Here is a 16,072-nt window from a genome sequence, read left to right as displayed (position 1 = left end):
GTAGATATCAATTATAAGTCCCCAGGAAAATAAAGTTATACTAAATGACTATTTTAAAAGTCTTTCCTGGAAAGATTAACTATGTATCGCAGCAAATACAAAAATATATATAAGAAATACATATCAAGACTAATTTTTTAAAACTTAATTGAAAGAGAAGAATCAATCTGTCTACTGGAAATCCGTATTGTTCTTAAGCAAAAATAATGAGTGGCCCAAGCTTGCTGAAGTTTCACGTTTGAAGTTGCAAAGGACCAATGGCTTCCGTGTTATAGGCAAGTGGAAAGTTTAGCGTGAATAGAGTAATACTGCCTCAAACACTTCTTTTGTAAACTAGTCACCAGTGTAAAACTACAGGAATATTAATCAGGAAAGTAGCTAGACCTTCTCATCTCTCTCTGGACAGACTAGATGTAATGTATAGCTTAATTTTGTTCCCTGTAGTTTCCTGAACTGGTCCGAACCTGTAGGCCGTGGTCTGTTCTAGCTCCTAGATGTGAAACTGTTTCTATACTTGTATACTGTCATGTCCTTAAAGACTTCCCTTCATGTGTCTTTTTGGCCTTCCTTAGGCTGAAAGCAGTACAACATTGCTTGTAAGTGTTCTAAAGCTTGATTTAAACTCTACAGAAATCTCTTAATATTACTGTATCTGGCTTGCTTTCTTCTTGTGTAGTTAGCTACGCTTTCTCCTTGTTCTTTCGGTTAGCTGTAGTTTTTGTGTTCTATGTCCCATCAAGATTCGGCTTAATGGGATTCGCTCCATTGAACATGAGATTGCAGCAAGAAACCCTGTACTTTGGCTTCCAATGTGCTATTAAGAGGTCTGTGATGGCAAATGTGAAATGATTATTCTCACTGAGCTTGGAAACACTGTGAATCAGAGATGCAATTGAGTTTCATATTCATGTGGGAATATTTTTTAGCTTCCAGAGGAGGTCCAAGGGCAGGAAGTGGATGTGTAATAACCAGTTTGGCTTGATGCATGTGATCAGAGGTTTAATGAAACAGGCAGCTCAACTATGTGAAAGAAACAATCACACACTGACTTTCTGTTTCTTTGTAGATGAAGCTGTACTTCATCTACCATAATATAAATGCATGAATCTAGTCAGGTCCCCTGAGAGACTTTTTGTCTATGTTAATTATTTAATCAACAGTCTTATGCTAATGTGTGTTTCTTACCCTTATTTTCTCAGTAAGTTTTTGTTGTTGATGTTATACAGTAATAGCATTCCACAGATTTGGAACATGAATTGAATAATTGAATTTTAGGAATAACTTACTGTGTTATTGAGAGGAAATGAGTTGACATTGACCACTATGAATCTGTGAGTAACCCTTAAATCCCAACCACAAGAAGAGCCAAATGTACATCACAACTTAAATATATGTGCTATGCTTTCAGCATCTTTTTAATGACAGTCATTTGACTATTTAGGCCACATGTTGCTGTAGGGAGAATACACTGGAATTTGAACTAATGTTATTCTTTTATTTATATTAGGCCTTAGTTCACATATGAAGGTTTGGGCTTTATTTTTTTTTTACTTAGAATGGCTGGCTTTTGAGGAGTTAATGTCAGACTTGTAACCTTTCATCTTTCATTTTCCTTTTCAAGCTATTGTCCATACTCTTGATCCTTGAGGAGGAGGAAAGGTTGATAAGGCCCTTTAACTATGGGAGATCTCTACAGGTCTTCAAAAATGAGAGATAAAGGAGCCGGAGATCCTAATTCAATACTCTATTTTGAAGCAGTTTGTCGAATATTTCAATTTAAAATTGGATTCTTATATAGCCATGCAAATGTCAAATTTCACAATATTCCATGATATAATAACAGTGTAGTTGTAGCCCTGATTTAGATAATGGCTATAACAACACTTATTAAAACCTTGAAGGTAGCAGAGAAAAGGTATAATCTCCTTAGGGTCAGTGCTCATTTTTATTTCTAGGCTTTCTGGAGAATTGAGATAGTTATATTAATATTGAAAATGCTAATGGACAATCTGACAGTGTACCTCAGAACTTGGAGTTTTTTTGCCAAATCTTTGTAGATGAAGGGTTTTATACTTTGGAGCTATAAATTTTAAGATAGATACAGAAGACAAATTGAATTCTGGGAAGATTTCTGCTTAGGTAGTTGCCTTCTCTTATACACCAGGAGCTTTGAAATGAATGCAGAAGTGTTTGTAATGTAATGCATCACATGCAGACTTTCTCTGGTGCATTTGGAATGGTAATTTCAAGGTACATATGGATGTTGGGGGCAGGGAAATTTGCATTATTCTTTGCTCTCTCCCAAGTCTGCAAGTATCCTCTGGTTTATAGTATTTTTCTTTGGAAATCCTGTTCTGCAGAGGGAAAACCTGCAGAGGCCTAGAAAGGAGAATTGAGGAAGATATATCCTCCACAAATACTGCTGTGTTTGATTAGCTGGTGATATAGTAAAGAGAAGTAAATTGAATGGTAGCAGTTTATGAATTTTAATGTGTTTTTTATTCACGTACTGTTTTACGGTATTTTTAGTTTTCCATATATAAAGTATGCGAAGGACTGATTAATCAGAAAAGTCATTCTTAAATGTAAATCTGCTGAACAAAAACAAATCTCATTGCAGCAAAAATGTCTAAGGAAAATATTGTTTATTCACAGAGCTTAGATGTGGATATGAGAAAATATGCTTTAGTTTGAAATAGGTGTAAGATGGAAAAACGTTCTGAGTATGTGTGTACCAGTTAATGTACAATGCTACGCTTAATACCAGCATTCACTAAACTGTGATGCTCTTAGGTGGCACAAGCATATGCTATTCCTAGCTATCTCTGCTTAGCAGCTGCAGACAACCTTGAAAGGAATTTCAGTAATCCTTGTAACGAACCTATCTAAGCAGGGAATCCACTGTTCTTTTCTCTCCAGCAATGGGGTCCTGGAGACCAGGGCCTGAGGAAGGTTAGCTCAAGTTGCAGTGTCATGAGATTGATTGAGCCAATCTGACAACTCGCTGCCGCTGGAAGGAGAGAGACTTCCTTTTTTACCCCTGCTTCCAGCTGCACAGCCCTGACACCATGCATGGCCTCTGGTACCCACTGGGAACCCAGCTCATTGATCTGAGGACATTCCTCCTCACCCCCAATAATAAAAAAATTCCCAAACCAAAAGCCCTACATGTTTTCTGTTCAGAGACTGGGTAGTAGCTGGGAGCAGGAAAGAGTTGAGCTGGCATACTGGTTTTGGTATCTGAGACAAAGATGACATTTGAAGGCAACTGGATTTGGGGAGCCATGATGTGCTTGATTCAGGGAGACTGCAGAGGGGTACTCTTCCTGATTGCCTCTGAACTGTGAACAGTGGGCTATGCAGTTAGGAAAAGAGGGAGCTCTATACCACTCCCAGAAGTAGGGGGCCTCCCTATGTGGTTGGGAAGAGCATCAGTCCTGGGAGCATATTGCCTGAGAGTTGCAGGGAACAAGATGGGAGATATGTCCAGGAGAAGGCAGAACAGGCATTGGGCTGACAGCATGAGCAGAGCTTGCAAGGCTGGTGGAAGGAGCAGCAGTGGCTGCTGGAGCCACGCTATCTTCTCTCATCCACTCACCACCCAACACTGGACTCTAGAGACAAGTGGAGAGGTGGTAATGGGATCCCAGCTGCCAGAGAGTCCCTGTGCCAGTCTCTCCACAGCTTGCAGCTCTTTACCCAGAGTGAGCCAAGGCCACTTCAGTCTGTCAAAACCCTTTTCCTACTGAGACAATAGTAGGGAAGCTACTGCTTAGTGCTGACACATGTGTCTTATTCTGGTGGTTCCTCCAGCTGTCTATAGATTCAAGATCTTCGGATTCCAGTTGTCACTTGTGTGTTTTCCAGATGAGTTCCTATTAATTTATAGTCTGGAGGATGTTGTCCTTTCCTGCTTTGCAGCTGGTCATACTTTCAGTTGGTTCCAACAATAATGTGCCCAGCAATCATAAAACTTTCTGTCAACAGTAGTTTATTCTTTAAAGAAACGAAACCTAAATGGCTTTGATGCCTTGTAGATTATCACTGAAGAGATTAAGTTTTGCAAGTGACTTGTGTCTGTTTGATGTTCAAGCCTACTGTGAGCTAAAGCCTAGTATTAACTTCCATCTACCTTCTATGGTTTCAACATAGCTCAGATTTGCGGCCCTTTGCCTTCTGTTTACATCTTCCTATTTCACCCCCAGTTCCTCTGCAGCAGCCTATCTTCCGGGATACATTCCACAGGAACATGTTCCTAGTTTGAGGATTACTGCTGCAAACTGAAGTCCTGCAGCAGTCTCACAAGGAAGCGATGATTTGATTTAAAGAGGGATTTGCGTGAAACCATGACTATGATTCTGCTTTCTCTGCTTTGTGTTTACTTGTGTTATATTGGTGCAAATGAGATCACAATCAGATTGTGGATTTAGTGCTGTGTTTGTATGTGAGTGCATTTAAAAATTTAGAGAAAAAAACCTGACATTTTGAATTTCCTCTCTTCTTTCCCTTCCTATGTAAGGCAAGTATTGCTCTAAAATTACCTAGTTTAGGTAAGTGATCACTTATATAAAGTGTCTGTCTTAAAAGATTTACATCCTATCTTCACATTGTGCTAGAACATATCCGTGAAGTCTAGAAGTGGAATAAAAATTTTAGTTTTTCATTGTTTGTAAGCTTACATAATTGGTATGCTCTCTGCCTCCCATTTTAATTCAGGAATATATAAATGAGTTGAATGGAAAACAAACAAAAAAAGTCCTTGAACACAGTTATTTGCGATGTAAGTCTATTATCTAGCTTTATTCTTTAATGTGCATTAGCAGATCTTTTCCTGTGAAACAAAGGGTGACCTAAGGTATGGAATGAAATGATGTAGAGGATCTATCTTGAAAGTAACATATTTAATATAATTTTCATTTCTTTTATAATCTCACATTTTCATGTAACAGGCTGGCCACACATACACTATAAGAAATGGTAAAGCTCACTCTTGTGGTATAGTAAGAGAAGTGCAGAAGCAACAGCCCTTTATTCTTCAGTGATTTTAGTTTGCACATAAACATTAGAAGTGACCCTTAAACATACTGTTTTCTGTAGATGGATCCTTGATATTTTCATTCTTCTCTTGATGAACGTGGTTTCTACTGTTCTGTTTTTCTTTCTGTGGTCTAAGGAACTTTAGAGGATTGATGCAGTGCACTATCAGGCTGCTGGACATGTGTTGATGCTTACGGCACCACTAACCAAAGCTGCTTTACTAAAACTCACAGGTTTTTCATCAATCATAAAGTTACGAATGCAGCCAATGAAGGAGTTGCGTGTAGTCAGGCTAGATGTTAGTAGAGACTCTGGAAGAAGCAAATTTAAAAAAAAAAAAAAAAAAAAATTAGAGTTCATGATGACCAAAATAATCACTTTGGTGGCAGAATCTTTTCTATTTGTTACTAACTGCAGCTCTGCTGAATCTTCTGTGGGTCTTTTAAAATATCCGGCCTACTACCAGTGTCCTAGAGGCCATTAGACTAGGTTTGGGGAGTTATCTACATTTATGTAAAACTCTTGATACTACATAATCAATAGAGGCCCAATCTTGCATTTTTTGACAACTGCATTTTCTTTTAAGTGACAGAGTAGATGAGTCCCAGCGTGTGTTTGTAATTTCTTTTAACATTACATGTATTGTCATCTGTGTCTGATTTGTTAGTTTGCATTTAGTTTTCTATATGTACATGGTATTAGTTAGTATTATATCTTGTTTGTTGTCGTGAAGTTCATTGTAAGATTTTCCTGTGCCAGGGTGATAATAGCATTGTAGAGCCAATGTATGGCATTGCTTTAGCATTCTAAAATGAATGTAGAAATAGAAGGCTCTATTATGAAGCAGAACAGCTTTTGCAATTACCACTTTATATTACCTCTCTGGGAAGAGTTCTGTCCTAATAAAATTCCAGTTTGGATTTAAAGAGTGAACAGGCATCTGCACATAGATTTTATTATTCCCTTTAGGCTCATTTTTCCTCCTGGTAGTGTGGGATGGATGAGAACATCACACACTCAAGCCACTAATCCAAGATAAGCAATATAATAAATTTTGTAGTTGGAGCTGTTCATGATTGACATGCAAGGCACAGAGAAACAATGCTGCATGTTTTCAGTGAGAAATGTACAGGAGATGACTTAGAAATTGAATCACATAGTGTTGATTACAGTTTGTATATGAACCCCAACAGAGTGGCTCTGTCTGTTGAATAAGGGAAGTAAATGTAGTAATCTTGGCCCACACTACACAGATGGTCTGTGAGTCACAAATTCACATTAGCAGACATCTGTGCAAGAGAAATCACTAGTCAGAAAAAGAATCTTCAAGTTTTGTCTTGTGTTCAAAGATGCCATTGCTTGAAGAAGAGGAAAGAAGCCTACCAGCAACAAAACTTTGAGACTCCAGTTACAGGGACAGTGAGTTTCCAATCCCATAAATAAATAAATCAATCACTTCTTAAAAAGAACAGTAAGCCCATACTGGAAAGTAAAGTGGAAAAAAATCGATTTTTTTTCTAGCTAGCTGACTTCTCTGCTGAGTCCATACCTGACCCTCCAGCAACTGTGAATGTTGTAATTTCAATGAAGCAGCACTTTTGTCTTTGAAAACTTGAGGCAGAACATTTCTGATCAGCTCGAGCCTTTGAATTTTACCAGGTTGTTCACATGAGATATGTTTTGTTCTTTTTTGAAATGAAAACTAAGTCTCTATGCTTTCTCTGGAAACGGTATCGAAATTTGAGAACAATGTACCACAAAGCTGCCAAAAACTTACCTGGTACACCTCCAATAAACACTGGCTCCCTGTGGTCAGTTGCCTTTGGATTTAGTGGCCCCACTACATGGTTGACTTCAGAGTCTACATCCAGCTGCACCACATTAGCATCTCTAATAACTGAAAGGAGAAGGAACAGGGATCAAGGAGATTGTAAGAAGTAGCATGAGAGTTTTCTACAACAGACAGGAGTTATCTGTTTGATCTGAGTAGTTTCATTTAGTGTTTGCTAGATGGGCTGTGAGCCATCAGTGACACTATGTGGGCAGATTCTGGCATAGAGCAGAGCCAATGGAAGATACAGTGTGGGAGCAAGGATGCTTTTGAGTGGGGCTCTTGGTTGCTGGCAGTTGTGTCTAGGCTGCAGGGTATGAGCACACAACGGTGTCTGGCTTAGAAAAACTGTTTGCCAAGTCATTCTAAATAGGGGGTGTACTAGTATGCAGTGAGGTTTCCTCCTTGCTTGTGTGCCTGGGTTTCCTTCAGAAGGAAACCAGAATGTATGCGGAAAGGGTGCACACTCAGATCTCTTCTGGATGTGACGCTGGGAGACATCCCAAGTGAGCATCTAGACAGGAAGGTAAGGGAGTTCAAAGTACCTGAGTTTTAGAAGTACCTTTTGACTTTCAAACCCAGGAAAGAAGGCTGGCTGGTACAGAGGCAAAATCCTGACTGTAGACATCTCTGTGTGTGAGGCAGGGGCTCCCCAGATCTTTCCTGTTATTTGATCTTTAAGGGCAGCATATACTTGTGCCTACTATATTCTACCAACTTATTTAACCTCTAATTGGGAAAAGAAGAATATCATCTGGTAGACGATGTAGGAAAGGTTGCCAGTATTTCAGCTAGGCTGTCTTGTGTTCTTTGAACAGGGAGTTTCCATCTTTGCTTGTTCTTCGTAGGAACTTGTGCTTGTCCTCCCAGGAACCTCTACAGTTCCTATATCTGAGGGATGAATATGACTGTGTCTTTCACACAAACTTGTGTCTTGACAGGTGAAAAGGAAGAGCTGAAAATATGACCCCATTCCCAGTGCACTAGCCCATGGAGATGAATATCTGGGGAGGGAGAACTGGGCTCTGTCACCTCACTTAGGGGATGATCATGTTTTACTGACCTGCAATTCGGTGCCACCTGCCATCGCAGAGACTCTGTTTCAGTGTCACTGAAGTTGAAAAATCCCTGATTCCATTATTCAGTTTCACAGTAACCTGGAGGAAAATAATGTAGTTGTCACTGTAAACGCCCTCATGTTCTTTTTCCCTCTGTTGCAATAATGCTGTATTCCTCACTCTAAACATGACTAGTATGTAAGTGAAGGAAAAACATGATTTAAATGAAGGAAAAACATGATTTCATGAAATTCTTTAGAACAAAGCACCTTTTTAATTCACAGATTTAGGTGGTGTGTTTTTTTTTTTTTTTAGATTCAATAGTTCTGCAACATTTCTTATTTGAACTCAAGGAAAAGGTCAAAAAAAGATTAAAAAATAACAGCTAATTTAACTCAAAATTTCTAGTACTGCTACTCTATAATTTCCTGTGTGGTAAATTAGTGTTTAGAGGCATCAGATGATGTTTTGGCATCTTGCTAGCCACTTAATGAGGAAAACAGTCACGAAAAACCCAAGTATAAAGAAACAGACAAGATGTAGGAAAGGAATAGATAGGGAACTTAAGAATAACTTTTAAGTTACTTGTTTAAGCTTACCAGCAAATCTCTGGCAGAGCTAGAAAGTGAACCTACTTCTGAATTTTGCACCTCTGCTTTAGTTATGTGGAAATGTTACAGCAGTGGCAGAGCAGTGACATGTCCCTGTTCAGAGCACAAGATTCCCAGTGGTGATTGCTGGAGAACTCCGAACACTGAGTCCAGCCACTCAGGCTTTTCAAATGTCTAAGTTGTCCCTGATAATGCTGACACCTTGTTGACTGAAAAATGTTGCAAGGAAACAACTTATATTTAATTTTAGAGGATCTCTGTTTCAATATAGTTGTAACTAAGAAATTTTAAAACTTTTTTTTTTTTTCCACAAGGGCACCAGCAAACAAAAATGAAGTGATCCTCATGTTCTCTTTTATCCACCCTTTGACAAAATATATAGGAGTGATTAAAGCAAATACAGAATCATGGCAGAAAGTGACTCCTTAATAAATCACCCAGACAAGCTGTACTGATAGAGAGAGATGCATACATCTAAAAAAATGAATTAAAGGTGCTGATTGTTCTTATTTGTCCAGCAAAAATGTCTTCACAAAACAGTCTTTGGTAATGCATTCAAAGAGAGAAGATAGTTAATGATAAAAAACACAGATGCTTACTCAGAAGGTAGCTGGCATACCTGTTGCAGTGACAAGCAGGGAAGAGCTGCTTTTCCAGGGTGAATTTTGTTTATAAATTGCATATATGTTATACAGGAGTTGAAGTTTGAAGCAGTAAGTGAGGCAGTATCTTTTGTTAGACCAGCTGATACAGTTGAAAAACCAGACAAGTTTCTGGATGTGCAAACCTTCCATCAGATCTTTACATAAGAAGTACTAGACTGGACCAGTTGTATACAGCTGCAACCTTTAAGTGTGGCATGACACACAGCAGTGCTTTAAGAATTTCTTTGTTAATTCACCGAGGACTGGCTACAGCTGTAAGAATAGGGTTTATCTTACCTAATCAGCTGTCAAAAGTTAGGTGGCTAACTGAAGCACCTGTTTTTCTCTCTATACTCAATACAGAAAAATAGATTCTCTGAATGATAGATGTCTGTATTAGACATCTGCTTTAGGACAGGATGAATCACCGTGTTAAACTGTCCACTCAGTCACTCTACAGTAGGTTCCTGTTCTTGTAAGAGAGGTGACAGCATGTTTCCTCAGGTGTTGCATTTCTAAATGAGGTACAGCCAGCCTCACTTAAATACTCTTCCACTTTGGTTGACAGATACTGGGTAGTGCATTGCAGCGGTTAAAGAATATCCACACTGCTTAGTCTCTTGACTATGCCCTGAGTTTCTTTTCTGCAAAAAGAGAAAAAAAAAAAATTTCCCCTGCTCTAAACCTTTGCTTGTTTTGTCCACTTAGACTGCAACTTATTACTGTATGCGTGCAATTTGTAGCATGATGGGATCCAGATTTTAGCGATGAACATAATAAAAAAATAGCAACAGCAACAACTATGTGGTAAGTTCATTTCAAACCTCTCTCATTCAGCTGACAGCCTTACAAAAATCCAGAGGCTCTAGAAACCAGATCAACAGACAATCAGAACTTTCCCTTTCCCTCTCTCCCCATCACACACATATATGTTAAAGCAAGAAGAGACTGAGCACAACTCAGACTTCTCTTCTAATGAACAAGAAATAAAAATTCATCAACAGTTACCTTACTTGTAACTGTTATACATTTTTAATGTGTGGATGAAAGAGCAGCACTGAAGAGTCAGTGCTCTTGCTTCTTTCCAACTGCTCATTAAATATTTATAGTTGGTATCAGTAAAGTGATCTGATTTTGTCTTAGGTGTCTGGGTTGCCTAATCTAAGCAGTTAATATATTTAAGAGAGAAATAAGAATCAATTAATGGTAAATTTGTAAGACAAAAGCTGCATATAGCAGAGCCGAAGTAGGTAGGAGAGGAACCAGTCAAATCGGTGGAGGAAATGTGACCTTCATTTTACCTGTCCATTTCTCATATGCATGTTCAAGTACTCTCCATTCACGCTGTGACCGTGCAGTAGAATTCCTGAGCTGCTTCGGGGACGTATTTCAAAAACAACTTCAAATTTCAGGCCTAAACTGAAGGATTCATCTGTGAGGGAAAAAGAATAGCATTCTTTTTGTATTGAGTTAGTGATGAAAATTGTACATCTACTCAAAGTCAAAAGGGAAGTTCAAAGCCCCAGGGTAGAACTTATTTGTTCTGTCTTTAAAACTACTGGAACATATGCCAGTACACATACTTTAAGAGATGGCATGGTGTGCTGTCAATGACCCATTTCAACTTTTGTTTTGATTATGTTTGCTTGAAGTACTAATAATAGTTTCTTTATTTTTATCATTATTTTAAAAAATGTATTTTTTAAAAAAATATTTCTTAGCAATGAAATGGACAGCAGAAAGTAAATTATCTGTATTTTTTGGCAGTTTCTTATTGTGCAATTTGCTAGACATTCAGCATACAGTGCGTGGGAGTTCACTTGAGCTTTGATGATTCAGTAGAAGAAACCCCCTTTTTCAATCTGGTGGCAGGCCAGGGAGCAAATTAGAAACACTGTCTAATTCTTCTTGGTGTTGCCAGTGAGTGGGGTTGTGCAGTTTCCTTTCCTGTTCAGATCAGAGCCTATGTATGTGACCAAAAAACCCTCATAAAACACTTCCTGGAACACAGCAGGCCTAAATGACAGAAAAGATGTGTTCTGTCATGCTGTTCATTATTAAGACACGCAGAAAGCCTTTCCTTAGGATTTTTGAATTACATGTTGTTTTATTAATTAAAAAACTAAGGGATGACCATTTCCTGGTATACTTGGTCTTAGCCACATTGACTTCTATATGTCTGCAATAATTTTTACCATATAATCTGCTCCCTTGTGAAATTATTCTAATTATTTGAAATACATACAGATGTATTTTTGTAACGACTTGTTAAGTTTCATGGAGATATTGTGACCTGTCAACATCAGCTGCTTACCACAATAATGATCTGTATCTAATAATCCTTACAGCTCACAGCCTCAGAAATTACCACATCCTTTAGTGAAATACGCCATTCTGAAGCACAGTGAATACTATAGTCTTATTATGGGATACATTTGTTTAGTAGTGTATTACCAAGGACGACATATCCTCCTTCTGATGAAAAGTATGTTCCTGCTTCTGATGGGCCTTCAAAGCAAGGCGTTACACTAAATGTCTGCGAAGCTGAAGTAATTGATCTTCCATTGAGCTGTAAATTGCTGAGACAACCACTAAAACTGTAGACAGAGTTAATCTGAGGGGGGAAAAAAGCATGATTAGTAGATAAACTGCTTGTGGAAGGAAATAAACTTTTCTGTCCCTGTTTGTACTTGTTTATGAGCTGTAAGGCTGTGGTTGTCTGGTGCATCAGTTTTTAATTAAAAAACAATTTCCAGAGAAGAGAAGCAGGACAGATGCTTTTCATAGCCTCTCATGTCTCTCTGATGACTTGAAGGTAACTCCAGCTTGTATTGTTTCTCAAACAATCTGTACTGAACCATGAGAAACAAAGCACAACTAGAGCAAGGCAGCATTTTACATCTATCATACCCTCAAGGCAAGACAGGGGTCTACTTTTTCTGGGTCGTGTATCTATTTGTTAGGCACATAACACTAAAGATTACCTTGAGGGACACTTGGTTATGTTCATTTTTTGTTTAACACTCCTTGCCATATACTTCAGTATCCAAGACTGAAGAATCCTGACTTCTAGGTACTGTCTTAAGAGATACTAAGACAACAAATATCTGTGAAACTCATCTGTATCTCAGACCTTAGGGTGGAACTGATCTTACCTAACTTTATGTGTCTCCTCTAAGCTTGGATGTCACTAGGATTTCTCTGTTCCTCAGAGACCACTGGCTTTCCAGTTGCTGCTGCAAGTCTATGGAAGTCTAGCTCAGCTACTGCCAGTGCAGCCCTGTGGGAGCTTTGCTATCCACTTGAACTGAGCTGTGTGCTCCTCAGCATGCTCATAATATGCTTTTGCCTGAACTCACCCCTACAGTCAGCTTTTGCATTAGCTGTACATAGAGGTATGGGATGATGTAATGAGTGTTTGCTTTACCTGGATATTTTTTACAGCTTTTCCTGGAGCTACACCCCCTATATAGAGTGGTTCAGTGACTTGCCAGGTATCAGCAATACCGATGAAAGGTTCTTCCAGTACTCGGAGACCATCAATTATCAAGCGACCAATATTTTTGCCTCTAATAAATATCACCTAGAAAGGGAGGAAAACAATTTGGAAGATTACTTTCATCTGTTGAGGAAAGTGCAGTGGAAGAAGGTAAGAAGTTTGAGAAGAAAAGCTTGTGAGTGGTACTCCACAAACCTATTTTATTAACTGCCAATAATCTTGCTGGACAACCCTCTTTTTTCACATTTATGGAAAGTCTAGATAGTAAAACTGCTGTCTTTCTTACATTTTGGTGTACAAGGCAGAGGTAATCAAGGTGTCACAAAGCCTACTGAGATCTGCCCATCTTATATTTGCATATATGATTCGTTGCTACAGTGCTATCACTGTTAACATTTTCATGGTCTTCACAGGCTTTATGGTCTGTATTCATCCAGCCTGCTTTAAACGCTTAAGTGCCCAAGTTAGGAGCTTAGTAACAATAGACTTCCTCTGTAGTCAGTGAGGAGAGAGAGGTACCTTCAGAGGGAAATTCACCTTGACTCCTAACATTGTCTTTTTATTTTTATAGACTACAGAGGGACCCTAAGACAGCCGTGCTCCCTGCTTAGGCACTTCAAAGAAATTCGCTGAACAGAATTATCCTAGTCCTTCCTTTCCTAGCTAACTTAACTCTTAATTACCTCACTGTTCTGCTTGTTTCTGTCACTTCTGTTCAGCTGTTAGTGTTGGGAATTGCTGAATTTTTATAGCTGACTCATTGTCCTGTCCCTTGTTAATGAGTTGATAAAATGCCGCATCAAAGATTTAAAAATATTGGCAGAAGTTTCTCAACATATAGGTGTGGTTATGAACACATGAATGAAAACTCCCTGAGCTGTCACATCAGCAGCATCTACTGCAGCCTTGATAGCATGTGCCATCATAATGATTGCTTCATTTTACTTACATTGTGCCAAAGGCCATCATTGTATTTCTCTTGGCTCTTGATCCGTATCTTCTGATGGCCAGCATTAAACATAAAAATGAGTCGGCCATGAGCAACGAAAAGTGCCATGAAGTTGGTCTCTTTTTGATCCGAGACATAGAAAATCATTCCATGAGATGAGTGAGTTTTCAGACTGATAGAGAACTGAGCTCTGGCAGATAAAAACACAATATTAAAATTAGAGCAGATATAATTGACTTAAATCAAACTGCAGGCAGAGGAAGACTGAGATTTTCCTCTCATCCAAAGGAATATACATCTCCTTTATGGAAGTGGTGTTTTTGAGAAACATTCCATACTGGTTTTTGGAGTAGAAGTCAAAGTTGGAGAAGAAGTTGTCTTGCAAGGAACTTGTTTTCAAAAATTAAAATTCCTGGAGTGAATAAAATCAGTACAGACCACCAATAACTGACAGTATAGAATCATAGAATAGTTTGGGTTGGAAGGGACCTTTAAAGGTCATCTAGTCCAACCCCCTGCAGTGAGCAGGGATATCTTAGAATCCTAGAATTGTTTAGATTGGAAAAGACCTTCAAGATCATCAAGTCCAACTGTTAACCTAGCACTGCCAGGTCCACCACTAAACCATGTCCCTAAACACCACATCTGCACATCTTTTAAATACCTCCAGGGATGGGGACTCAACCACTTCCCTGGGCAGCCTGTTCCAATGCTTGATAACCCCCTTTCGGTGAAGAAATTTTTCCCAATATCCAACCTAAACCTCCTCTAGCACAACTTGAGGCCATTTCCTCTCGTCCTATCGCTTGTTACTTGGGAGAAGAGACCGACCCCCACCTCACTACAACCTCCTTTCAGGTAGTTGTAGAGAGCCATAAGGTCTCCCCTCAGCCTCCTCTTCTCCAGACTAAACAACCCCAGCTCCCTCAGCCCCTCCTCATAAGACTTGTGCTCTAGACCCTTCACCAGCTTCGTTGCCCTTCTTTGGACACACAGATGTATATAAACTACATTTCCATTCCTGTCGAACAGCAGTGTTGGGGGACCTTTTAACTGTGATGGCATGGAGGCCTGACAGTTCACAAATCTTTAATGTTATTCCAGACTCACTGCTAAGCATCTCCTTCCTTGTAGTTTCTTGTGAAGTCCAAGACAACATGGCAAGTTATACCATCTTGGTTTGACACTGTCAACGGTGAAGATTTCTTGAGTGACTGGTATTATTACTTTGGGTCTAAAAAATGGCAAAGCTGTGCTGGTGTAGGACAGTGCCAGAACTGATTAGTCCTGCTTCTCATGTCAGGTGACTAGCCTAGCTTCCATTCTTCATATTGCCTGAAGGATCTATATGTTCCCCATTGCATGCGTGTGTACATTCCACACATACTTAGGCCCTTGCCAATATTGGTTGCTTTAAAACATCACAAGTAATTTTTTTTTTTTTTTTAAATGCACATTACAATGATGAAGCTGTAATAACAGTTGTAAAACAAATATGTCTTGTAGGGATGAAGAGACATATTAGAGTTTGGGTTTTTCTTCTTCATATGGGCACCATCAGGACTGCCCTAAGTAAAACACTATTGAATTAAAATGAATGTAATGCTTTTTTTATTTAAGTCAGGAAATAGCACTCTTCTTTTCTGAGTTAGTGGTCTGGTATGCTTCCAGGAAGTGCTGGGGTGTTGAATTTATAGTCTTCCATGGAAAGTATTAAACCAAAATCCTTTGTTGGTCATAACATACCATATGGCATATTCTGTGGGAGCCTGAGAATTAAATGTCCACAATATCTGGACTCATTATTAATTACTTGGCTTGAATTGGACATGGTTTTCATAGCTTTATGTCCTACTGCACTGTGTAGATTCCTAACCATTAAACAGCTGCCAAGGTGCACTCAACACATAACAGCTTCATTTCTTGGTGAACTATCATGTCCTTTTCCAGCTCTGCTCTAATGCCATTGCTTCATGCATAAAAAGGCTGATGGTGCATTGCTTGTATATAACTAACATCCTACAAATAGGCAAGAAGACACATTATGTTAATATACAATGCAGATGAAGACTCCACAAAAGGGATGTAACTGGAAACACATTCTATTTATTGCTGTTGTTCAAATGAAACATCTTCTAATATATCTGTCTCCTCCCCAATTTATTTAATTTTTATTTCTAAGGTCCCTTTACCTTTCACTGAAATCCTTTGGTATGTGATCAAATTCTTGCCGGCTGTTTGCTGTTCCTCCAAACTGATATGCATGTTCGGTTGCCTTGGGATTCATAGGCAAGTGGCACTGAGGGTCTCTTTGCATATTCACTTCTTGATACAATTTTTTGAGGCCAGTTGAAGGCTGTGAAATCTTGTCTTTATCTCTTCCCACCTTCATAGAAAGAGAACCATTAACCAGAAATTTTAACTAAGATTGGACAGAATAAAA

The 16,072-nt window shown here is 38.9% G+C and overlaps 1 protein-coding gene across 1 annotated transcript in view; it reads right to left on the bottom strand.

The window, feature by feature from the left end:
* Nucleotides 1-4,694: 4,694 nt before the first annotated feature.
* The window catches only part of LAMA4 (laminin subunit alpha 4), a gene marked incomplete at its 5' end in the record, with an annotated part of 102,967 nt that continues 91,589 nt past the window's right edge, over nt 4,695-16,072 (bottom strand). Inside the window, 8 exons of the mRNA XM_082305418.1 lie at nt 4,695-5,348; nt 6,815-6,934; nt 7,932-8,025; nt 10,483-10,613; nt 11,636-11,795; nt 12,609-12,764; nt 13,630-13,819; nt 15,822-16,015. Of these exons, the coding sequence (XP_082161544.1) occupies nt 5,203-5,348; nt 6,815-6,934; nt 7,932-8,025; nt 10,483-10,613; nt 11,636-11,795; nt 12,609-12,764; nt 13,630-13,819; nt 15,822-16,015 (1,191 nt within the window). The 3' untranslated portion in view covers nt 4,695-5,202. The remainder of the gene's footprint in view (nt 5,349-6,814; nt 6,935-7,931; nt 8,026-10,482; nt 10,614-11,635; nt 11,796-12,608; nt 12,765-13,629; nt 13,820-15,821; nt 16,016-16,072) is intronic.

The sequence above is a fragment of the Platalea leucorodia genome, assembly GCF_965183815.1.
Source record: "Platalea leucorodia genome assembly, chromosome: 3".
Classification (NCBI taxonomy): Eukaryota; Metazoa; Chordata; class Aves; order Pelecaniformes; family Threskiornithidae; genus Platalea; species Platalea leucorodia.
The sequence above is the reverse complement of the archived record's forward strand: the minus strand, read 5'-3'. Positions and strand labels throughout refer to the sequence as shown.